The 26,436-nt window shown below is 41.6% G+C and overlaps 1 protein-coding gene across 4 annotated transcripts; it reads left to right on the top strand.

The window, feature by feature from the left end:
* Positions 1–658: 658 nt before the first annotated feature.
* Positions 659–25,250, top strand: kcng4a (potassium voltage-gated channel, subfamily G, member 4a). Of its 4 annotated transcripts, none has more exons than XM_044193912.1 (5): positions 659–1,026; positions 3,652–3,698; positions 4,082–4,672; positions 4,839–5,480; positions 23,519–25,250. In XM_044193912.1, the coding sequence occupies exons 3-5, from the start codon at positions 4,565–4,567 to the stop codon at positions 24,398–24,400; spliced, it is 1,632 nt and encodes a 543-aa protein (XP_044049847.1). In that variant the 5' UTR covers positions 659–1,026; positions 3,652–3,698; positions 4,082–4,564; the 3' UTR covers positions 24,401–25,250. The 4 variants fall into 4 exon arrangements, with proteins under 4 accessions (XP_044049847.1, XP_044049845.1, XP_044049846.1 ...); XM_044193910.1 differs by having other exon boundaries at positions 659–1,158; XM_044193911.1 differs by lacking the exon at positions 3,652–3,698.
* Positions 25,251–26,436: the final 1,186 nt, after the last annotated feature.

The raw sequence follows: 26,436 nt of genomic DNA, 5'->3' as shown, positions 1-26,436 counted from the left end.
CAAAAGAACAAAAAAAGAACTTCAGTTACAACATTAGATTTATGTGAAAATTGCTACAAGCCTTATGTTTATCCTAATAAAGGGCTTTTTTTCTCATCTCCCAGGCTTTCTCCAAAGTCACTGGCTAATTTAAATATTTCATATGTAAACAGCCAACTCACTCTTTGTGTCTCATCCACATTCACAAAATCAATTTCTGTTTTATCTTAGTATAGCACAGTTCCCCATAAAAATGACAGTGATATTGTTTTAACTCATTTTCGATACTGTATCATTCAGTCAGCACATTGAACAAATCCACCTTTCTTCTTCCAGAGTGATATACTACATTAAGTGGTAGGCTATAATACCAGACCTCAACTGGGCACAGAATGATCTTTGCTTTTTAGATACAGTAAGTGATATTGTCCTACTTAATGGTGTTTTCTTTAATGACATGACGTTTTCTTTGCATTGATTTCAGTGTGAATTATGGCAGTGTTATGATATTAGACTCGAATCGTATGTACAATTTTGACTCCGAGTTGCTGCTTCCCGGCTGATTCAGAACCAACCTTTAGTGAAGGTAATTTGGGAGGCAACCGCGCCCCCTGTTGCGCGTGAAGTGATCAGGGTAGGAAAAATGGATGCGAGCATCTCCTCAGTGTCCTTGAATTTCATAATATCTAGAGGAAAAGGGAAGGGAGGGATGTCGAGCCAACACTGACAGCCATACTCCCCCTACGGTTCTGGTAAAATGCCATCTTTCTTAAATCGGGAGCTCACATACTCCCGGTCACTATTGCGCCTGTCTTCACCTTTACGCTTAAACTGGAACTTGGGTACCCGGAGTCTCCTGTGTTGCGCGCCGCGGCTCCGATTCCCTCCTCCACTGCTTCCCCCCCTTCCTTCTCCTGCAGCACCACTAACAGAGCTGGAACGGGACACTTTCAGCGCACCAAACCTTTACCCGCTTTCATCTCTGGTAGCTATGTTCAGACTCTCTGCGCGACTTCCACCGACTTGGATGATGCAGACGCCGGAGAGGTATTCCTGTCATTAAAACATGGGGCGGTTGGGAATGGTCGTTGATACCTTTATTTGGTGTTGAATAATCGGAGGTACTGCGAGGCGGCAGAGGGATTTCACACCGAGCTGGTTTGGCCGTCTCTCAGGGTGGTAAGCTGCACTTCATAAGTTATACTGATGCCTGCGGGGGTTGTGTTTGTAGCTGAATATTTGTCTGAAGTTGTAATGCGGTCACAATACTTAAAATGAGGAATGCTGTTGTCTTTTCATCTCGTCAACACTGCAACATACAGTAGGCCTAGGATAAGACACATTACAGATAGTGTATTTGATTTATTAGGTGTTTCCAAAATTTTAAAGCAAAAACTGTTGCCTTTAAAAAAAAATGGAATATAGGAACTGGGTGTAACATTGCCCTCTAAACAACATTTGACTTTGACTTTAGGCGTCCCTTTATTTGGTTTTCTCTCCATGAAATCATCTAAAACACGGTTTGGTTATGAGATCTTAATTAATCGCCCAGTTTAACCAAGCTTAATTAAAGGTCTAAGCTTGATAAGGGAGCAAAAGAGTTCCGGCACCCTGTGTGTGCGTGTGTGTGTGCGCGCGTGTGCTTTTGCAAGTTGGTAAGAGAGAGAGCGAGAGAGAGAAAGTGTTTTCCTATGGTGCATTAAAGCAACTCGATCCATATGAGACGCAGGTCCTTCTACCAGCTCCTGGCAAATGCAGTCACTGTTGACTGGACCATGAATATAATATAAGCTCTCTGACTGAATGCTGAATACAGTATGAACCCATCATAGAAAAAGTCATTGGAAAAAAACATGCTAATATAAACAAAATTCAATTGTACATGTCCAGATTTTCACATGACTTCATAATAACATAATAAAGTTGGATTTAGTTCAATAGTACTTACGTCTACAGTAAATTAATCTTGCAGATATTTTAGCCTTCACATGTAATCAAACTCCAAATAACAAAAAGAAGCTGAGTTTACTTTCCACTTCCTCAGAAATCCTTCCTCTCCTGTCTTTAAATTAACTCTCCAATAAGAAAAACCAGCCACATTCACAGGGAATCGATTAATAAATAGTTTACCCCCCCCCCCTTGAAATGAAACACCAGCATCGTGTGACAGAAGTGTGATGCATTGGTTCCTCCACTACAGGATCCTGTCCTGGATCTGAATTAGTGTCTCTTGTTTGTGCGGTCCAATGCTTCAAACTGTCTGCCCTGTCCAGTCACGCATTCAGTAAGCCTGTGGTTACTGTAGACAGACACTGAGCAGAATAATCAATATTGATGACAATATTCTTATTTTATATAGGTTGTAGTGAGCAAAATATGTAGTGCTAGACTGTAGGTGTGTAATAGTCTTACAGGACACTACACTGCTCACCATCAGGGTTGTGAGTCAGGTCCAGTCACAGTGACAGATGAGTGTTGTATGTGTGCAGGGAAACTTGTACCTACATGTGTGTTTAAAAATGGGTAGAAAAGTCTGAAATGGCCCTTTGGGATTCTGGCTTCCCTAAATTGCTGTGGCATGTGTAGAAAATCAGTTATAGCTTTATATTCACAGCAATAGCTGGCAGGGGAAACGTTCAGGGAAGCCACCCAAATAAGTCGGCTTTATTGTCAGTGAGTCTATGAACAATGAGTCTCAAGGGATAATTCCAGCTGTTTCAACCTGGGCCTCATTCTTTCATCATTTGCCGCCATACCATTCAGTACTATAAACATTCTCACCTGCTGCCTTTACAGAGCGGCTTTCATCTCTAAAGTTTGTGGAGCTGGTTGAATGTACTTCTGTGTGTCACTGGTAAAAAGTGTAAAATCTATATGTCAAAACACACCTTCAAAAATGTAGGATTACACAATTATTAATAAGACATATAAGTAAATAGATGTAATAGACCTTTTTGTCTGCACACATTTTGACATGTCACAGCAGCAAAAGCACAGGTGTAATTAATAGCATTGACGATGGCTAACTGGAATTCAGCCTTTATTAAGGTTATTAATTATACCTGTGCTTTTCCTGCTATGACAGTCAAAAAAGTCAAAATGCTGGCTGTGAAAATGGTCTATTGACAAATTTGTTTTGACATCCACGTTTACTTTTTTCTGGCAGCTGGTCTTCATGCATGTAGTGTAATGAAATAACTCTGCAGTAGGGAAAATAGACAAACTGTAAGTTAGTCGCAGTAAATAAATGATAAATAATGCAATAATAGGACCCAATTTGAAATTAATCACAGCTATTTAAGGCTTTGATACACATCAAGCTATTCTGGGCAACTGTAACAACAAACAGTGCCAACAAGTTTCAGGGCAATAGTATTGCCAAGAAAAACATTTTGGACCCTGTGTTTCAGTGTCTGTTGCTAGGTTGCTGCCCATCTACAACAGCTAATAACTCACTCCGAGTGTGAATAACACCACAGACCTGAATGTTCTTTTCTACTGTTATTCCTTGAATTTTGTAACACTCGTACTAAGTAAACAAGCCAGTAAACAAGCCACTCGTACTAAGTGTAAATTCCTTTGCTATCTGTTCAAGTCCTGTGCTGACCACAGTGACTGGCCATTTATAGCAGCAGAGCTCATGTGTCTGTCTGTCTTGTTTCTCACTGAAAGGAATTGAAAGAGGGGGGTGGAGCCTACTGCACTGCAGTCTCACTGAGGTGTGCTCTTTCTCTCTTCCTCACCCTTTTCTGTGTTCTGACACCATCTCTTTGCTATTCTTTGCCCATTTTTGCTTTATATTGTGACACCCGCCTAATCTCAGTCCATCCTAGTTCCATTCTGGCATTTCTATCTTGGTCTCTCTCTCTCTCTCTCTCTCTCTCTCTCTCTCTCTCTCTCTCTCTGTGTCAGTGCCTGCATGATGCCACCACATGGCTAGGCCCTCCATAATCCTGCTGCGGCGACACAGAGGATTCCCCTCAGTCCCCAGACACCTCAGTGCTACACATTTGCCTCCTTGACTCATCCAGCTCATCCTCTGCAGATATCGGCCACTGATCAATCCTAACCTGCTCTTTCCATTTGGGCTGTCCTTTTCCAGACTCTCGCTTCAGACCAGGATTACCCACTGATCTGATGCTGAATCCTGATACGCCAACTGAGTCTACTGTGGACCTCTGACGGCAATTTCAAAACTCACCCACATTCAACTGTGACAACAGGTTTCCTGACACTCCTCATTCCTCTCCTTTCTGGGCTTTTGCTCTGTTGGTTGGAAGCCAAAGCCATAGCTCGTCTGTCGCTAAGAAAAACTTCTTGTTATGAGGCATTCTGAGAACAAAGAGACTGAAAGCTTCAGCTGTTTTTATGCTCTACTTGTCTACAGTAGTCCTGGGCTGTGGCAGGAAAGTTTTTCACATGCAGGTTTTAACGTAAGTTGTTGGAGGCTGTGATACAGAAAAGACTGCTTTGGCTTGCCCCTGAGCCTGAAAAGTTGAGCCTGGCGCAATCCGTAGACTTATTCTGTCTTCATTAACTGGTCTGAGCTGTCCAGTCTGGAGCAGCGCGCTTTCCAGATGCCGCCATGCCCATCATTAGCAACGCCAACCATGACTTCAGCAATCTGTCCGTCAGCGATGACAGCAGTCTTGACCGCATCTTCACAGAGATCCCAGAGACTGAGACCATCAAGGTATCAATAAGATTGTTACTTAAGTAAATTACAAAGATAAAGGAATAAAATAATTATATTGAAGTTCTAGACAACTAATTGTACTCATACACACATATACACACACACACACACATATTTCAGGTGCAGCTGCTTATGCATTGAAGCTTTTCATTGTTCTCTCCAGGGTGCGTACTACAAGAGAGCTCAGTTCATCCGTCGGCCAGAGGACCTGGTGTCCATTGACCACGCCCTGCTGGCAGTGATCAATGTTGGGGGAAACCGCTACACCTTCCCCTGGAGCACCCTGGAGCAGTTCCCCCTCACACGACTTGGCCGCCTCTGTGGCTGCCAGTCACCTGAGGACATCGCCAGCGTCTGCGACGACTATGACGAAGCCCACAAGGAGTTCTTCTTCGACCGGTCGCCGTCCGCCTTCAGGGTCATCCTCAACTTCCTGGCTGCGGGGAAACTGCGCCTGCTGCGGGAGATGTGCGTCCTATCCCTGCACGATGAGCTGACCTACTGGGGCGTGGAGATGACGTACATGGAGCGCTGCTGTAAGAGGAAGATGTACACACGCATCGAGGAGGTGCACGATCTGGAGCGGCGCGAAGAGGAGTGCAGGCAGAGAAACGCCATGCAGCGTGTGACAGTGGAGGAGACAAGGTACCGTAAGGTGATGAACTGGCTGAGAGATATGATGGAGAATCCGCAGTCTGGCTTACCGGGGAAGATCTTTGCCTGCATGTCGGTCATCATGGTTGCGGTGACTGTCGTCAGCTTGTGTATCAGCACCATGCCAGACCTCAGAGAGGAAGAGGACAGGGTGAGTGAACCAGTGTGTTTGCATGTTGTGAATCTAGTTGTCAGCAACAAAGGGCCCTGAACCACAGTCAAACTAATACTAATAATCAATTATAATACTTACATTTGAATAGGGACCATAAGTTCAAGTTTTGTAGTAAGATGCCTATAGCTACCCTGTCTGTCATTGAGATTTAGAGTGGTGTGAGTGATTACAGCTGTCTCCTCTCATGGTTCTTCTCTGCTCAAAGACACAGTGATAGTGAAGTAACAGAGCTGCTCATAACTTAACATTACAGACTGGATGCTCATTTAGGCATTATCTCCAACACTAACTTTGTTTCCTGGAAAGTAATGTTGAATTTTATCACCAGTGTGTGTCTACAGTATGTCAGTGTTTATGACATAATGTGTCATCTAATGTGTGAGAGTCCTGTTTTATTCATTTCAGATCGAAGCAGACATTGTGATGCTGCAAACAGTCAGGCTTCAAAATTCTCAAATATAAAAACACCCTGTCGTCACACCCTCTTAAATATCCCTGTGGGATGCTGCTGGGTGCGTGTGTGTGTGTGTGTGTGTGTGTGTGTGTGCGTTGGCCGTGCATGTCCTGTGATCTGTGTCTACCCATAGCAGCATGGGATAATGAAGCCAGAGCTGCTCATTGAGGCCTGTCCAGTATCTGTCAGTAAACACTGGGGAGAAATGAAATGGGCTTACCGTATGTCTCACAAAAGACACACATCAGTAGATATACTTAGAGTCGCACAAATTTACACACGTAAAAACACACTTTAATGCAGTCACATGCCTACACACACACGATCACATGGACAGACAATAGTAATGAACTCATCCACTGTAACCGATACAGCTCTCTCTGAATTTTGCACACATTTATTCTAGAGCCTTCTGTTCTCTTCTAACTAATATTTTACTGTTCAATTAGGATCCATTTTCTGATCACATATACATTTTCACCTGCAGTCGAATATTTTATCCTTCTCCATATTTTCAGGAACTTTCCCCTGTCTGGAAAAAGGTTGCCCATCTTTGCCCAAGGTGCCCTTAAATAATTAATAGTATGTATATATGCGTCCTATGTGTGTGCAGAGACTGGTTGCTGCAGGGAAACTCTACACACCTGTTCAACAGCTGTTGAGAAGTCGTCAAACAACAGCGTCCCTGTATTGATTTTGAAATGAGCAGTCACAGGCAGCCAAAGGATCAAGTGCAGGAGGGTGTGACACTGGAGAATTTAGGGAGGCGGACGAGAGCGCCGGTTGCAGACTGCCTGATGAGTTTGTAAAGCCTGAAGAGAGGAGCCAAGACGAGTCACAGTCATAGGAACACAGATGGAAGAGCTTGGGCATGTGATTGGAAAGAGTCCCTGGTTCTGATTCACTGAGTGCTGTAAACCTGCATGACTGGATGATGCTTTTGATATGGACCTTTTACAGCGTATGACTGGACAAATCTGTGTGAATCAGCTTATAGGGGAAAAAGAACAGTGGAGTCAGATGCTACTGTAGATTTATTTTCTGTGCAGTGACAAGGTTAACAACAAAAGAGGCAGATATACAGAAGGATTCTCAAGCAAGCAGACATTCAGGCAGCAAAAGCACAGTACAAGTGTTGCTTAATACAAAGAGATTGTATTTCCTGATGTTTCGTATCATTGCATTTCTGATGTAAACAGGAAATTGGGCTTTCCTGCTTGTAAATCTCTCAGGTAAACACAGTAGCAGTGACGGAGACAGTGGAGCTCCATGGGAGAAATCAAGCTGTCCTCAGGGGCTAGTACACTCCTCAGGGGCCAGCTCACTTCCCCAAACTCCTCGCACACCCAACCCTTATACACATACACACATACACACACTTTCCATTGTCATACTGTATTGAAACCTGGCGCAAGAGTGTTTCAGGAAAAAGCAGTTATGTTAATGTAATACTGCTATGTGTCTGACATGTTCATTCCTTGTGAGGGCATTGTGGGTTGTAAAGTCATCTTTGGTGTGTGTGTGTGTGTGTGTGTGTGTGTGTGTGTGTGTGTGTGTGTGTGTGTGTGGTGCGTGCGTGTGTGTATGGTTGTGTCTGACATCTCCATGCCTTGTGAGGACATTGTGGGTTGTAAGGACACTTTAGGCGTGTGTGTGCGCATCCAAGCGTCTCTTTGCATGTCAATGCTCATTCTTGGAAATAGGATGGTAGCTCCCTCCAAAAATTTAAAAATCCATCTGCTGCTTTCTTATTTTTCTCTTTGCACGCTCCAGAGTTTTAAACTTTTCTCATGTGTTCGGCTGTTGAACTCCATCGGCACTGTCTGGCTAGCCTGCCCAGACAGGAGCAGCAGAACTCCTGTCATCTTTAATTCACATGGTACTGCTGTTTGTCTCTGTCTCTGGTCTGCTTTGTGCTGGAGTGGGCCAAAATTCCCTCGTCCACTCATCATTCATCCTGCTTCTCTGCCTGCCTTGGTTTGGGTTAGGAGTGTGAAAGGAGCGATGAAGTAAGAGGAAGATGGAGGAAGAGGACAAATAGAGGATATGTCTGAGAGAGGGAGAGAATGAGAGATGGAGTGAATGAATATGCTTTGGAGTGAGAATTAAAAAGAGAGAACGGGTGAGAGTGAGATTCTGGTGGGAAAAAAGCAAGAGATAGTGCTTAATTTTTCCCCTCCCCTTGATCCCTTCTCTCTATCTCCTATATAATATGTTTCTGCCTGTCCTCAGTTGATCCCTCCTATCAAACAGTTTATCACTATGAACTAAATGCTTTGGGAGGGGCCTTTATCTTACAGCTCAGTTTCAAACCCACTGATAACAACCACCTCATCATTCCTCCATCCCCCGAGGGGGTGTGCATCTCTCCACTGTTTAGGTGCTTTCCTCTTTATGTAAAAACTCTCCATATAATTCTGGACTCACTATTATTCCTTCAGGCTGTGTGCAGTTGTAGCATTTTGATGGGAAGCACATCCTCCCCTGATGTGTTTCAGGAATGCAAATAGATGCATGAAATATTGATATAAAATCAGGGAGTCAAAATGGCAGTGGATTTTTAGACCCAGGTGATAGAAGGGTTAAACTGCCTGTGGAGTTTGTGGTACTGTAGTGTTTAAAATGTAGTCTTTGATCATTATGGATATATGTGAACATCACATTCCTCCACCACAGATTGGAACAGCATGGTTTGGACATTACACTATTTGTCAGGTGAAATGTTGGCTTAAAGTTAAGTTGTTGTAAGTCCACATAAAGAAATAGGAACTTTTAAATCAACATATTTTTTGATCAATGTGAAAAAAAGTTCTTAGCGACCGCTACAGCTACTTCCGTGTTAAATAAAAATGACGTCTGCAACATGAATATGTAACTTGCTGCTATTGGTTAGGATAAAATTAAACAAAATAACGCTCCCTCCCAGCAAGGAATTGGCTAACATGAACATAATGTCAGACTGAATTATTAAAAGAAACAAAATGGCAATTCGGTCTGATTATCAGATTAGGCTAGGTTTTAGATCAAGACCAAGCATAGATTGAGGAGACAGAACTATAGGGTAAGCTTTTCATCCCTTTTTTTTAAATTGCCTGAAAATCGTGGAAAATATTTGCATGGCATCAGTAACCAAGACGACCAGAGTTGAAGAAAGATGTATGCAACTATCCACTGCTGTCATGACAATGACCTTTCTTTCACTATTTCAAAGTCAACCTAGACTAAACTATTCTCTTTCTGGTCAGGGCTCCTTAATGTAATCCATTTTGTAGTGGGCACATGTATGTTTTCTTTACTTTTTTCATAAACATCACACATTGCAGTGGGCATATTCAGTAGTTCATGAGATATATTTCTACTGTGACTGCTTTCCTAACCCAGCGCTAACCCCAGTAATCCCTGGAAGGATAGCAACAGTGTTTAGATTGGAAAGAACAAGGCAAATGCAGTTAAAACTCTCTCTGGAAAACAGCAGGTCTCAGCACACATTGATAACCTGCCTGAGTTTACATATTGTTGCTGTTCAAATGTCAAACATCGACCAAAGACACTGACTTTCTTTGCGCATATTTCTGAGTAAAGCTTTTCAGCAAAGCCGCAACTTTCTCTGCACTCATTTTCATTCATTTACCGTATATACATCAAAGTGTTTTACTCTCAGCAAGTGTCGTTCAGATTCATGTCTTTAATATTCTCACCGGGTGATGGAGTATTTTCAGACAGCCTCATCAGATTTGCTCTCCTTTTCCTAATTCAGTCGTACTCTGGCCTGGGGAGTAATTGAAGTGGCCATTTTATATCCTTAATGCCAAAAATTGGAGTGGGATTTGCCGTTCAATAATTACGTCCCAGGGCATCAATCACAAGTATCTGGAGAGAGAGGGACAGAGAGAGTGACGGACTGCATGACTTAAGCTTCAGTCTATGAATTTTGACACGTTTTCTGATTGACTATCTACTTGTTCCCAAGCAGAGACTTGTCAATAATCTTATTGAACCATAGAAGCTGTCTGGGCAAGTGATTATAGAGAGGGCAGATGGATGTGTGATTCCTTATTCTATTAAAAGACAAAAAAGAAAGAGAAAGAGAGACAGAGTGAGACAGAGATCATGTGTCTTGTGACGTCTGAAGGGAAGATAAGGTAATTCTCTATGTATTAGAGTGGACAGAGGAAATAGAGGAGTCTCTGTCATGGAGGAGTGGATGATAACAAGGGAACAGAGTAAGAGGGGAAGATGTAAACACTAAACCAGCCATGAAGCCTTCTTTCTGCCTTTCCTCCCCCTCATCTTTCCTCCCAGAGAAGCTGTTCAAAGTTTAAAGACTGTCTGTAACACAGCGATATTACCTGGGTGCATAAGAAAGAGGGGACACACATAAGCAGAGCACACACACACACACACTCCCAAGACATGCACATACATTCATGGTTTACTTTAGTGCAAGGTAATATTTGTTATTTTTTAAAGAGTGCAATCAATAAACGCAATAATTGTTGAATGATTATATAGGACTTAATATACCAATATACAATCAGAATGTTCATTTCAACACATTACACGCAGTAACCTGTTAAGTGGGCATCTGGAAAAAATAATAACATTAAATGATTAAATTTAAACATTAAATATTAACATTTTTGGTCTCTTGCGAAGAACAAACTGATATACAAAATATAATTGAGCAATGTTACAGAAGGCCAGAGAGATCATAGGTAAAGATAATTGTTTTCAGTTCTTTCATAATCACATTCACATTTTTTTATTTTCTGATCTGAATGAATGCTCAGCAAAGGTTTGTGACAGTGACAGTGCATTTACTGCAGAGGGTAAGAAGGATTTTTAGAGCATAGCATACTACATTTTACATAACAAACGCTAATGTCATGAAGATAAAGTCAGTTTATGCAATAGTGTGTAATCACATTGAGTCTGTTAAAAGGCCTTTCCTTGCTCGTCGTGTTCAGCAGAGCTGCGGTGATGGAATATGAATGTTACAGCCAGGAATAATAACCTGGAACCAATCACTGTCGGGAATCCTTTTCTGAGTGTAATTTACATGCAACACTAAAGGGTATTCATTAATAATATGATCATCGAGCTTCCTTTAAAAATGGTAACTCCGAGTTTCCAGGGTGTTTGACTGGTAAGGAGGATTATTTTTAAGCTCGTAGCATGAACTTGTTAGGCCCCATATTAGGTCACTTACAGTACGTACTCATCTCTTTTTGAGGCAGGCTGTATTAGCTGTTTAATGATTAGGGTAGTTTTCTGATCCCAGAGTTTTTCTGATTTGCAGTAAGGGCTGTATACAATAGACAGTATACTGACTAAGCACAATACAAATGAAAAAATAAGAAAATTGAATGACCAGAAAGGACTTTATCTTTTGCTATGCTAGATCTGCTTGTCATATCTCGAACAGCCAGAAACTAAAAACAGTTTTGTACAGAGTTTGTTCTCTTATCTGTCATTTTACAACAATGTCCAGCTCCTTTGAGAATCATTTGGAAAAGATCAAAGTGTTGGCTGTGATAAAATCTCAGAAGAATTTCTGGTTATGCGTGTATGTCTCCTGCTTCTGAACTGTGCAGAATTGCAATTATGTGAATCAACAAAGCTAGTTTCCAAATTTATTGTCTCTGAGGGGGGCTTGTGATTTGGTAGCCAACATTTCTGACTGTCTGGACTTGGAACCATAAAGCAACACAGCCATCAGTTTGATCTGCAAAAAAACAAAAAAATAAACTATTGTGAATTCTGTTTCAGCGCAATACAACTCTAGGCCTTCCCAGCATATAATAATTCAATTCCACACCTGAGTTGTGAAATGCAAATTGTAAGAGGAGATGCAAAGAACTAACAGTAAATGATTTAAATTACTCCATTTGTGTGTGTGTGTGTGTGTGTGTGTGTGTGTGTGTGTGTGTGTGTGTGTGTGTGTACACTCTTTGTCTTTCTATGCACAGAGTCAGCTTGCTACATCTGCTGAGCTGAGAAGACAAAGCACCATCATCAATCATGAGCCTTGTTTGTGTGTGTAACAACAGGGGCACAAAATTAAGAATGCATTCTTCATGTGTCACATTTTTGTCTTCCCCTCTGCATAATTTCAACCTCCATTAAAAGAACATGAAGGGAGCATAAATAGGTGTCCGAGTCTGTAAACTTTGTTGGCTCAGCAGGGCGAGACTGAGGCTGGCAGTCAGTCAGAGCAACTATAAGTCAAGGAAAGTAAATAAGACTTTAGGCATGCTGGTGGCTGGAGAGGGAGAGAGTATAACGGAGAGAAATGAGAAGGAGAAACAAAAATAAAAGTAGATGCAGAGAAGAGGAGACGAGTGGTAAACCCATTTGATGACACTGGGATATTCATAATGTCTCACTCACATACAGTACAGAGTCAGGGGGAGTGGACCTTACAGTAGCTACAGATGACCTTATCAGAACTGAGATAATGTGAAATAGGTTGCCAGTTACGACTGTATAGCAGAGATACTGTCTTTCTCAATCGACCACACCCTCAAAACACATGAGATATTTTTATGCTAATTGCCAGACTTCATTAAAGCGCTGACAACATGTTTGTGAATGTACAAGCACTAATAATTAGCACGCACATGCATTTCCTATGTGTTTATATCTGCAGGCATGCACATATTCTGTTTGACCGTATCAGTGTGGAGCAGATTCCATGCCTATTGCGGCCTATCTGCTTATGAGCTGTATTCCCTTTGTCTGATGTGCTGCACAGCTGCGAAGTGGGATTATGGGAGAGAACAGGAAAGTATGAGGTGTTTATCCTGTCCGTGCCAGGATGGGATTGTACAGCAGCATAGACGAGTAAAGCACAATGTAGTGAGTGGAGTAGAGCCTCTCAGATCTGAATGTGTTAGTGCTGGAGATTGTTGTTAACAGTTAATGTTACAGTAAAATAGTGATTTCACAATTGGGGACCTTTGGCAGTTCAAATTGTTCTATTTTATGTACTTGACTAATTAAAGTTATGCCTTTTTAATCAAAATGGAATTATCCAGATATTCATGATTTGTCTGTTATTTGCTTTTTTTTAACCTTTTGATGATCTTTAAAGGAATAAACCCTTTACAATTAGCAGTACTGCCAAAAAGGAGAGTAAGATGTTCATGGACATGGTCTACGAAAAGTGTTTTATTCAAAGACTCACCAGACCAAAACGAATTGTGTATTCATCACCAAGACATGTCGTAAGTCTACCGCCAGGACATGGCCATAAAACAGCCACCAAAGTCATAAATACTAATGGAAAACATGGGAAAGTTGTGATGATACAATTTACAAAGTCAATAACCATCATACCTTGTAAATGTATAACCTGGTTTCCTGATTCACTAGATGATGACGAACACCTGAATGCACTATAAAACAGCTGGACTGTGGGAAAGGATATATGGGTTTGTGACCTCCAAATATTTTTTAAAAGAGGGCTGTAGTTCTTGGCTTGTTTGGAGGAGCCTTTTGATTGTGACAAGCTTGTTATACCTTTACAATACATTGAAAAAAGGTGTCATCTGAGTTGGGACACATGACGAATTATCTTAGTTCAGTATGCCTGTAGACACTACTTGCTTCTTAAGGGCAGATCGGCTAACAGTGAAAACAAATTAATGAGCTAGAGAATTAACAAATTAGTCTGAGGGGGAATTCTTCAAAGATGCTTACTATCTAGAAAGCATAAAAGCCCTTGTACAAACACTTTTTTCCCCGACAGTGTGTCAAATCTGTGATGTTCAAGATCTCTTATTTAACTTTGAACCTCAGTATTCACAGCTCATTTTTCCTAAATACAAGAAGATAGAAATTTCATACCTGAATGATCATGTTTCATCTAAGTTAGTGCAACTCAGTTTTAAGGTGAGCTCCCCTAACAAAGAGGTATGTCTTCTGCATATTTTTAAACAATAATTCAACTGAGGAAATAATGAAGACTCAGGGGGTTTCTTCTTAATTACCTGATGTGTCATTTCACTTTAGAGTTGTTAGGTAGTTTTAGGTTCTTAAGTAGGTAGTTGGGCTCACAAAGTAGAAATAAATACAGCAGATATGTTTGTTTACTTGGAAGGATAAGTGAGCCAACAGTTTGAGGCAGTTAGCAGAACAGGTTATAAGCGAAGCAGGTCTCATGTTTATCAGAATTTCATCTGCTTGTCCTCACAAAATATGTGGTGCTAGAAGCTTAATGGCGTAAGGACTACTCACAGGGCCGGTTAGTGAACCGGCCGGGAACATGCTAGTGTTAGTCAGTCGCAAGATCTGACAGTTAGCAAGCTAGCTAGCTCGGTATGTCGCTATGGGGACAATAAGTTAATTCAAGAAACATATTTGTCCCATCAACCCCTGTCTCATAACTGTCTGCAAGCCATTCCTCTTTTGTTGAGCAGTTTCTACTCCGACAGAAGACTGTTACATAAAAGTGGATTGTGCAACACAGTCAATAAGCCTCCTCTTTTGGACTCTCCGGCATAATCATGACTATTGGTCCTTGGTGCCAATTTGTGTGTCAAAGTTTACCAAAGTTTGTGCCGATGTAGTTAACCCCCCACGAGTAACTACAATAATCGCAGCAATTCCTTTGAAATTAATTGATTTCATCACAAAACTTTATTATAAGTGCTGATATGACTGAGCCTTTGGAAGAGCAAAAAGAAATACTGCAGAAATGCATCAGACAATCTGGCAACCAACAGACAACACAGCTCTCTGGTGATTAGGAGCAGCTGTGGAGGCAGCAACAGATCAAGGCTGATTAATGATCAGCCTCAGCGGTGCAGGACAGGAGAGCACACTGAGGACGCCTAATGGACAGGTGAGGAATGACACAGGCAGGGAAACCAGAAACATCATGGAAAGAGAGGAACTGAGGGCAGAGGACAGCTGTGGCCATGACACATGAAATACACAAAAAAAAAACACACCGGCAGCTCTATTGCCCCGAGGTTACCTACTGATCAGCAGGCATCCACCCCTGCACGGTTGCCCTCTCTGGTCACTGCAGCACATCAGAATCTGATTCTGTCCGGAGCTACTGCAAAATCAAACACCCCCTTCACACTGCAGCTCCACCCCGTCATAACTGAACACACCCTTTGCACCGTGCCTCTGCATTTCTACATGCAGCCTGCAGAGCCAGCAGCAGATGGGTGTGTGTGTTTCTTTATAATAAAATTTTCTGATGTGCTTATTGATGCAACACATTGATGGGACACTTGCTGTAGTAGATAAACAATAAAAAAAAATTTTGTTTATTGCTTGCACAGCGGTGTGATTTGCTGTGTGTGTTTGTGTATGTGTAATCGAGTCTCTTTTGTGAGCCATAACACATTGAATTTGAATGAGACGCTTTAGAATATTGGGTGAGAAACTAACATAGCAACTGGGAAAACTGGATGCTTCATTTGACAGTATGTGTGTGTATGTAGTTTGTGTAATTGTGTATTGATGTTCTTTTATGTAATCTATTGTTCAATCCCATTTTTGAGGTTTTTAACAATGCATACCCATCTTCATCCTATATTCAATGAAACAGTCCTGGAAGAGAGACCCTAACGAACTGGAAAGCGAAAACCTTATTTGTTGTTCATGTGTGTGTGTCACTCTGACTCTGTGTGTGTGTGTGTGTGTGTGTGTGTGTGTGTGTGTGTGCGTGCGCAGCATCCAGACTGGCGGTGAATAGAGACTTATGGAGTGTGAAGGGAACCTCATGCTTTAGATGTCACCTCATCTCTGCTTTCACACTCATGTCCACTTTATGGCCCTCAGAGTAAGTGAGAGAGTGTCATTAGAGTCAGTGGACAGTGTGTCTTGGGAGACTGCGTGATGTTTATTGCTCTTTTATCATAATACATATCAAGGATTCCTGCAAATTAATGGGTGCAAACACACCTGATTACATGCGTTACCTTGTGTGCATTTGTGCGTACATGCAGTTATCAGGTCACAGGAGAACAGCCTGATTATGGATGGAGGTGTCACATAATACAAGCCCTTTAATAACTCATGACTAGTGAACACAGTGCTTGATGTGTAGTATTTCAGGTTAAGGCCAGCAGAGTGGCCTTCAACCACACCCCCTAATTTTTTCTCCATGTCTTTCTGTCTCTGTCGTCGCCATCCATCCCCTCTCTCCTCCTTTTCTTCTTCTTTCTAGAAGCTTTAAAAGTGAGTGCAAGGTCGGTACAGCAGCATAGAGAAGCAGCATTCAGTGGTGCAAAGTATGTTCAAGTTCTGCTGCAAGGTAAAGCTGAAAAATTAGCAGAATCTTTTCTTTTGTTCCCCTTTTTGCTAAAACCTGGGGATCCACTGCAATTTATAGTCATGCCCATATCTCTTTATCATTCTTGGAACAGTTGCATGTATGAAGAGTCGTCCTAATTACCAACTGAAGACAGTGGAATGTGGAGCATTCATAATTCAGAGCTATAGAAGCTTTATCTTGTCCAACAATAAAGAGACACTTTTGCACTTCAAACCCATGGTACACAGAGTAAATCTGCTGTTGAAGCATCCAGCAGTTGTCGCACTGCACAGTGATGGGTCACCGGCAGAGGGTAGATGGGAGGCTGTCAACAAGAATGTAAAACTCAATTGGCGCTGGCAAAACAGCAAGATGCAGCCAGGAGAAGAGAAAAATTGTACTCACCTTCAACCCAAATAAAAAATTACTATTAAACATACTGTGTTTTTCTACCTTCATGAAAAGGAATGAGCGAGTGTGTGTGTGTGTGTTTTCTGTGTCAGGACTTCATTCATATTTAACTGCCACATCTGTGAAAGCTTTGTGTGTGTGTGTGTGTGTGTGTGTGTGTGTGTGTGTGTGTGTGTGTGTGTGTGTGTGTGTGTGTGTGTGAAAGAGAAGTATACTATATTGCACCAATTTCATCTCCTTGACCATCTGCCCAGCCATTAACGCAAACACTGACATTAATGTGAAAATGCTCATAATTATGCAATAAATGCCAGATGTTTAATCATAGAGATGACTGAAAACCAACCAATTACACTGCAGAGTCAGAGGCAAACATGTCTAGGTCACATAAAGATCAATTTTAAACAGAGTTTTGGATTCAGTCTCATTTTCTGCTCAAACTGCCTTGAATTTACTATTTCTCCCATCTCTGAATAATAGTGAATTTTCAGTGTGGTAAAGTGTCAAACCCGTTTATATTGAGAATGTGTTTGCCTTGTTTCAGCAAATAGTAGAACAGTTCCACCATCCAAGATATCACCACTTCAGAAAACTACAAGTTAATATCAAGTTTCAGGGGTTTTCTTCTCAATGACATGACACACTGTATCACATTTCAGAGAGCTTGGCAATAGGTAGTTGCAGTCAAAATGTAGACACAAACACAGCAGGTATGATTAGATGTTGTATTAGAAGGGTGTGTGGGTTTACAGTTTGAATGAAGACAGCAAAACACGTTAGATACAGGCAGGTACCAGTTTTATCAGAGTTAAGGCCCGGACACACCAGAAAGTAGCACAGCAAAGTTCCTCCGTGTTTCCTTGCGAAGAAGGTGGTGCTAGAAGCTTGGTGACGTAGTGGCTGCTCACAGTGCTAGGAACTATTGTACCTGGTGAGCTAACCGCTAACACACTAGCATGCTAGCACTAGTCAGTCACAAAAGCTAACAGTTAGCAAGGTATTGTAGCTATAGCTTTGTTGTTAACGGGACAATAGGTTCATACAGTTTGTTTAAGAAACATATTTGTACTATCAACTCCTGTCTCATAACTGTCTACAACCCATGCCAAGTGCTTCACACACACACACACACACACACACACACACACACACAATCAAATATAAATGAATAGATAAATAAAGATATATTTTACAATACAAAAACACAGCACAAAACTAAAATGAAACAAACCAAAACACAAGACAGGGATGGAGATCTATAAAAAGGCTTGCCTATAGAGGTGGGTTTTTAGAAGCCGCTTAAAGCAGTTCAAAGATTCAGCAAATCTGATAGTTTGTGGAAGATGATTCCAGAGGGTTGGGGCTTAAACAGCGAAGGCACGATCACCGTTTGTTTTGAGGTTGGAGCGGGGGATGGATAAAATGGATACATGCCACTTAAATGTAATCAACAAAATCTTGTAGTTTATTCTGAATTTTACAGGAAGCCAGTGGAGGGATGCAAGAACAAGGGTGATGAGGGACCGACGGCTAGTTGTAGTCAGTAGCCTGGCAGCTGCGCTTTGGACCAACTGTAAACGATTTAGAGCAGCTTGACTGAGGCACATGTTGAGGGAATTATCTAGACGGGAGAAAATGAAAGTGTGAATCAATTGTTCCAGATCTGTAGAAGACGAGATACATCTGATTTTAGTGATATTTCTTAGCTGAAGAAAACAGTTTTGGACGAGCTTGATAACATGATGGTCAAAAGTCATATACTGGTCAAAGATGATTCCAAGATTCTTTGCGTTAGATTTGATATTAGAGTGAAATGGTCCAATAAACTGATCGACTACAGTGGCAAAGTTATCAGGTCCAATTAAAAGAACTTCTGTTTTGTGGAGCAGGATACTATTCAGCACTGTCAAGAACGTTAGCAATTGGTTAACTAATGTTTGTGCATGAAATTTCCTAACCAGCATCATGATACACCTTTAGATAGTCTTTTTAAATGAACTAACTTTAATCATATGTTATCAACTTTCCCTTTGAAATGATCATCATTTAGGACATTTCAGGTAGATCATATTGCAGTGTGTGAGTAATATTTATCTGCACCAGACAAGACTTTGTTTAAAAATAGTTCATAAGGTCTACTTTAAGGCTGTCAAGATTTTGATGATGACAACTGTAACATAATCTCACACATAGTCATGCTCCTGTCCATTCCTCAAAACCTACTGGGAAGGAATTTTAAAATGTCACACATACTGTACAATTTAATATACTTGCTAGACGTTCGCTCATAATGAAGTGCAAATTTCTATTATGGATGAAGAAGATTTTCCTCCGATAGCACAAAGTTAGACAAAAATCACCCTGCTTCATTCAAGTATTCAAGGCTACTGGCTAACCCTTGTCAGAAGTTGACAAAGCTATGAGATATCTACTTTCTTCTTTTTTTTTTTTGTTTTTGTGTGTGTGAGTTGTCCTTTATGGTCTCTCTAGGTTACCTTTTTCTAATATTACCTGTTTAATTATTTGGGCTTGAGGTTACTTCTACAGAAAGGCTTGTGCTTCAGTTTATTGTAGACAGACCACCTTCTTTTCTGTGGGATTCTGTGGCAACTGTATGTTTTTTGTCCTAGAAATTTAAGTTAACAAACAATATTTGGAAAAAGGGATAATCTAAAATAATGATGCAGTGGTTTCCCATGTGCTCAAATGTCCCTGTCCCTAGAATGCCTTTTACGATGACTTAATTTGACATTGAGATGTGTTAATATGGACGATAATGTGAAACACCATGTGAGACAGCTGCTGGGGTGAACAGTGTCTGTGTTGAAATGAGCTGTCATTCTGACACTAGTTCCAGAGAGAGTCGTACAGAGGAGATAAGGTCAGGGAGATAGCGGGTATTGTGGGAGTTATTGTGTGTGTGTGTGTGTGTGTGTGTGTGTGTGTGTGTGTGTGTGTGTGTGTGTGTGTGTGTGTGTGTGTGAAAGAGAGAGAGACAGAAGTAGAAAACTTCTAGCTGTAACAAATGGCCTGTCACGCAGAGGGTGAGAACGGTGTTGCAAAGCCCTGATGGGCCTAATGTCAGCACGAGAGAGCGAAATAGCAGAGAGGAAGGGAATAAATGAGAGGTAGAAAGTGCACATGAGAGACATGTGAGCTGAGGGGAGAAAGTGTCTGAAAGACTGATACTGGACAGACAGCCAACCAGAAATCTCAGCAGGACTGGACATCAGACAGAGAAAACATAAGGAATCAAGATTAAGGAGGAGGAGAGGTGTAAAGGTTAATATTTAGTTAAAGATTTATTGAAATGGTAATTCTCAGGGAATGACCCTTTAAACTATCGAATGTGTCTCCTTTGTAAATGTCCTCTGCTTGAGGAACAAATATCCCCTAGTCAGTCCTTCAGACCTCTGGAGAAATCACGGACTGTTCAGATGAAGCAATTGTAGTTCCACTTTTTACTGTGTGGGCTGGTGCACTGACGACTGCTGCCCTGCTGCTCTGGGCCCACATGCTATGATTCAAGTTTAATATGCCTTAACAAACAAAGAGTGAATGATGAATTCAATAAAATTGAATTTCTTTTTATTTATGTGGAACTGAATGGGTTATCTTTAGAAATTAATTTGTTTCAGACAGATAAAGTCAGCGAGCTAAATAGCCAGATAATTACCCCCAGGAGTCAGTGGAGACCAAACTAAAAGAGTTAAAAAGAGAGTGAATATTGGTCAGGTGGCCAGAAACACAAATCCAAATGAATGTTGCTTCGTGTCTTCTGAATCTGTAAATAGGCAACTGTTCTCTAACATGTTGACTATAACAGCATACTTAGGGTGGAAAACACAACATTCATAAACTTTAATTGATCTCTAGTATTACCAGAAAGCTTTTTACTGCTGATGAACATGATGCACAACACCTGGAATATTTCCATTGGATAGTTTGTTGCAGCTATAGAAACTTGGGTTTGAATATTTCACTCAGTGTAAAGACCATGTAGCTTCAATGTAGAGTTAGAACAAGCTGATACGGAACATATCGTATATTCATACTGTCAGTCAATGATTTTTCCAACTTTAAAGCCAGGTAAAGCTGCTCTAATCAGTATTTTATATTATATATTACAACGGACCAAAGGACTACTGGTAATATAAAAGGCCTTACTCACAGTTACAAACCCACAGATAATTATCACCTGACTCTGCAGTTCCCCTTAGCCCTACAGAGCATTTTAGTGTCTTTCAGCAATTGTTTTGGTTTTACAGACTGTACTGTTTTGGGTTACTCTCACCTCTTTTGTCAACCCCGTTTCTGGGTGCAGCAAGCAGATGTTTTCACAAAAAAGTTCTGATAAACCCACTGTTCACTACCTGCCCAGCACCAAACGACAGACTGACAAAGTTCGCAACTAGCTGGTGACTGAATGGAGCATTTAGCTGTTCAACCGCCAGATATTTATCTCAAGGGTTGGTTAAGAGCAAAACAGAGCTAAAAGCAGGGTGAATATTGGACTTACATTCATCAGATGGTCAGAAACACGACTCCAGTAAATGCTTATGTTGCTCCCTGTCTGTGTAAATATGCAAGTTTTCCATATCAGCTTTATAAGGTAATAATCAATTATGTTTACAGCTTGTACTACTTAATACAGTTTGATGGCTGAACAAGAGGGGAAACAGTTTGTTAATGGACTAAAATGCAGTTATAGTAAGAGATGGATGCAGAATATATAACAACAGATACGGGCCAGGACTGCTATTATAACTATCACCAGTATCACTGTAACTTAGAAGTCATTCAGCCAGAATGAATGCATGAAGTGAAATGTTCTAAAGTCAAAACGACATTTCCAGCTCAATAATAGCACTACATATACTGTACAACACTACAAATTAGGCAGATACATGTCACTCTGCGAGAATGAAGTGAAAGGCTGAGGGTCACTCTAGGATCAGAATCAGTGAGAAAGGCAGAGAGGACACAAGTGATACATGAGAGCGGGAGGAATAGGACACGTGTGTGAAGGATGCATCATGCACAGAGAAGCAGTGGAGGGAGTTGTGTTAAAAGGAACACTGAATGAATGAAGGATTCAGAAACAGAGTGGTGTAAGGGGCAAACAGAGAATGAAGGATGAGAGGGAGGCAGTCCAGAGAGGCTGATGGAGGAGGGAACAGAATGAGTAATGAGAAGGTGGAGACAGAGGCAGGAAGAGAAAAGAGAGGGTGGCAGAGAGAGAAAAGGCTAAGAGGGGGAAATAGATGAGACACACAGTAGCAGAGATAAATGCAGAGACTGAACAATGAGAAAATGGGGAGAAGCTGATGAGAGGAGAGACTGAGAGAACACACAAATAATGATCACCGTTATAATATATATTAGGTCATGTGGTCTCATTTACAGTGTTATAATGTTATTTTTGTTAGCAAAGAATTCTGATGCAAGAACATGCTTGATCTCTCTGAGAATCATGCATACTGTACAAAAATATGTATGTCAGTTACTGCAGACAGAAAATCCAAAGATGGATAACAGGGTGTTGCCTGAGGAGACTGTCCTCCCAAGAAAAACGACAACATCAGTTGTTTCAGCAAATGCCCAATAATGAAATATGTTTCCTAAGTGACAATGACCCCTAGCAGCTATAGGAGTTATGACTCCTCTCCAGCAGGACCAAAAGTAGTGTGATGTTGTAAAAGCCACAAAATCCACAGCAAGAAGGTGGTCGGAGTGGATGGAACAAAGTGTGTGAAGTTCGACACGGAAGACCACTGATTGCTGTTTTTGTACCAACACTCCGCATTGGGTCCTTTTAACCATGACCGCGATTGGTCATTAACTTTAGCCAAGTAACCTTTAACCATGACAATGAAAGTCTCTCTGAGGTTGTAATTTCAACCCAAACCACAATGCTTTCCTAACCCTAACCAAATTGTTTTTCTGCCTAAACCTAACCAAACCTTAACTATAGTGGGGTCAGATCAGAAAAAAGTTAAATTTTTGCAACAGTGATTTGTAGTGGTTTTATAAATGCACTGACAAATAATGTTGTTGGGGCTGATGATTGGGGCGTCAGATTACAGTATAAAGCGTTTATATTTGTTGTCCTGGAGGCAATTACAAACTGTAACTTTAAAAAATGACAACAATACACACATTAGAAGGATTAAATTAGCTAACCCGTGGTGAAGGGTATTTCCCCATTGAATTCATCACACTCGTTTTTTGGAGCCAGCAACGATTATTAGTGGAAATATATTTTAAAGCACTTTGTACTGACATCTGCCTCTTATATTTTTTCTTAAGTATGAAAAAGACCCAATAATACATTAAGTGATTCTAGATATTTTTTGCAGTGGGATTTGGAAATGTGAGGAGGTGGAATATAGGCTAATTTGCGCGATAGATGTGTGATGGTGTGGGACAAAGCTTTGGGTCAGTTAACAGCAGGGTTCTGTACTCCAAAATCTCCTCCGTATTTTCACATAGGGTTTTCTATTATTGCATTGCTCTTCCTTGATACTGTAGTTAGGGGGCATGCATACCTGATTGCTTTTTGTCACCGCTCCCACTGAGTGTCACATCAATCTTTGAAACCTGCCCTAATAAAATAATTGATTGATTGTGTCACTGCATTATCTATCAGTGCTGCTGCAGTAGCTTTACAATACTGAGTGACTGTAGCTCATGATTTATTAATGATTACCGAGGGTGATTATCTGACCTCAGGATTTTTGTCTTCTCCCCATCTCACCATGCCCTCCACCCCATCTGTCTTGCTCCCTGTCAAACTCCTGCTCCTCTCATCCTCAATCTCTCTGTCTCTCACTCTCTCTTGCTCCCCCACCCCCTCGCCTTCCCTCTCTACCTCAGGGTGAGTGTTCCTCCAAGTGTTACAACATGTTCATCATAGAGACGGTGTGTGTGGCCTGGTTCTCCCTGGAGTTCATCCTGCGGTTCATTCAGGCTCGCAGCAAGCTGGACTTCCTCCGTGGGCCGCTCAACATCATCGACGCCATGGCAATCCTTCCCTACTATGTCTCCCTGGTGGTGACAGAGGAGGACCCAGCCCTGGACCATGAGAGGCCTGGAGGAGGTAAGGGCTACTTGGACAAGCTGGGCCTGGTGTTGAGGATTCTGCGGGCGCTGAGGATTCTCTATGTGATGCGGCTGGCTCGCCACTCTCTTGGCCTGCAAACGCTGGGGCTGACGGTCAGGCGCAGCACCCGGGAGTTTGGCCTCCTCCTTCTTTTTCTCTGCGTGGCCGTCACCCTCTTCTCCCCGCTGGTCCACTTGGCTGAGAGCGAGCTCACAGGCACCCATGACTTCAGCAGCATCCCCGCCTCCTATTGGTGGGCTATTATCTCAATGACGACCGTGGGCTATGGCGACATGGTGCCTAGGTCCATTCCAGGACAGGTTGTAGCACTGAGCAGCATTCTCAGCGGGATCCTCATCATGGCCTTCCCTGCTACCTCCATCTTCCACATGTTCTCCCGCTCCTACCAAGAGCTCAAGATGGAGCATGACCGATTGTTCAAAGAGGAGTGCGCGGCCGCTGCGGCTGCTGCTGCTGCCGCTGGGGAGCTGGAGGAGGAGGGAGGTGAAGAAGGTGGGGGGGACTCAGCTCCACCTGGACTGGGATTGCGGTTAGCCATGGATAGTGTGCACTCGCTGGAGTCTCTCGCTCTGTTAGGGAAACGTGGTGAATCTGCAGGAAATGACAATCACAGTCTGCCAGCAGCAGCTTTCTGAACAGTACTCAATCCTAAACTTCCAATTAGATATGAGTCCACTAATCTCTGTGTTGCATACAATAAAAGTACTACAAATGACCACTGCTCCAAAGGCCTCACTTCCTGTAAGGTTGTGAAGGTATCTGTGTTGCACTGGATAAAAGGAGATTAAACAAACAGCATTTCTTTTGCTCTTTGGTCTGCTGATAAGGAGTACAAGTGTGCACACTGTAGACTGCACAGAAACTGAAAGACTGAAAACCCTTTAAATTGGACGGTCCAGTTTGTCTGACCAGAAAGCCAATATTAGTAACCGGCTGCTTCCATAAACATGCAATATTCAATCCAAAGTTGCTTTTCCTTCCACTGTGAAAATACTTATAAACCCAACTGCAACTTTTAGTTTTATTCTTATTACTTTTCAATATGTTGCGAACAGTATGACCTGAAAACGTGTCTCATACTGCATACTCTACTTTTCTCTCATGAATTTAAAGAAGTGCTCCTATTAGTTTTTTTTTAGCTATTTTTGAGCTTGAAGCCATGTTCTGAGAAGAAATATAAACAAACTGAGAGTTTGGCTCATATATGATGTATATCCATCTTTCTCTCTCTCATGTATGTTTGTATGCTTGGACTCAAAGAGGTGATGGTTTCTCTATTCTGTACTCTTTACTTCTCCAGGTTAACTGTGTGGAGATATTGCAGAAGTCATGATCCAAATTTCAATCAGCTGATGAGGAAATGAAAGGATGGAGAGAAAGAAGGAGCATTTGTGTTGGAGAGAGAGAGAACGAGCGTTAATAACCATGACGTGTACTTTGCAATGCTCCAAATAAAAGCTCTCCTAGTAATCTGAGAGAAATCCATTTTCTGGGCTGTAGTTTTTTGGTTTGTTCTGGGTATGACAGTCTAATCTCCTTGGCTAGACTGGGATGCTCAATCAGAGTCCTGCCGCTGGACATTTCTGAGAGAAGAAGAAACAGAGACAGCTGTCTGAGCCAAACACAGATAAGCAGTCTGTGAACAACAATTCTGTGACAATCCCTTACATCACCTCCTTGTTGTCATGTGCACAATTGCATCACTCTGGACGGGTGCCATGTCTCTCTACAAATCTGTGGTTTGTAGACGAGGGTCTTCATAATGGAAGATCTGTTTAGCGTTCTTCAGGTCTGGGATTAACCAATCCTCTCATTCTCTGTCAAATCCTGGGGTGGCCTCCAAAATGGGTGGGGTCACGCAAATTTTTCTGAGAAGAGTGGTCAGCCACAACATGGGGTCCAAGAAAGATGTGGAGGCACGCAGGGACATGCCAGATGTGGATGTAATCTAGATTAAAGTTGGGATTAAAAACCCCACAGGCAAACGGGTTACTGCCTGAAACTCAACTTCATCCAGTTGCTTTAAATTAGATTTTGCTTTTTTTTCCCTCCCCAAAATCCCAGTGATTCCAGTGCAATCACTTTTGCCGTATTGTGGCATCTATTGGCCATATGGCATCCAATTTCACACGCTATAGTGCAAGTGAGATTTATAGGTATGGATATGGTATGTGGAATTTGTAATCGGTGCTCCTGCAGTAACATATGGCCCAGAGGATATTTGTCTGAATGAGGCAATCCAACTTTGCATGATGAGATATGATGGATTACACAGATTAAGGTTATTATCCATCTGTATAGTCAATATCTTAAGAGACATTGATATCATAAGCAACAGTATATGCATAATATTTCAAAGGACGGATCATAACTCACATGAATCAGAATTCTAAAAACAGTCGTGGGGATAATGCATCCTCATATGAGCAATAAAGAGGCACATCAGATAATAAATATGCTTTTTGCTGTTCAGATGTTTGGATGGGGCTCAGTAGATTTATTGATGAATCTCCACGTGGAAAAAAAGTCACAAGTCATTGCTCATGCTGATGTAACAGGAACTGAACTCCACCCCAAAACACAATTTTCGTGTCATTCACTGAAGTGGCACAACATCCTAAATGGAATTTTCAGAACTCCTTCAAGGACATTTACGTTTAATGGCAAAATT

Source organism: Siniperca chuatsi, linkage group LG4 (genome assembly GCF_020085105.1).
Source record: "Siniperca chuatsi isolate FFG_IHB_CAS linkage group LG4, ASM2008510v1, whole genome shotgun sequence".
Lineage (NCBI taxonomy): Eukaryota > Metazoa > Chordata > Actinopteri > Centrarchiformes > Sinipercidae > Siniperca > Siniperca chuatsi.
Note: the sequence above shows the minus strand (reverse complement) of the source record. Positions and strands in the feature narration are given on the sequence as shown.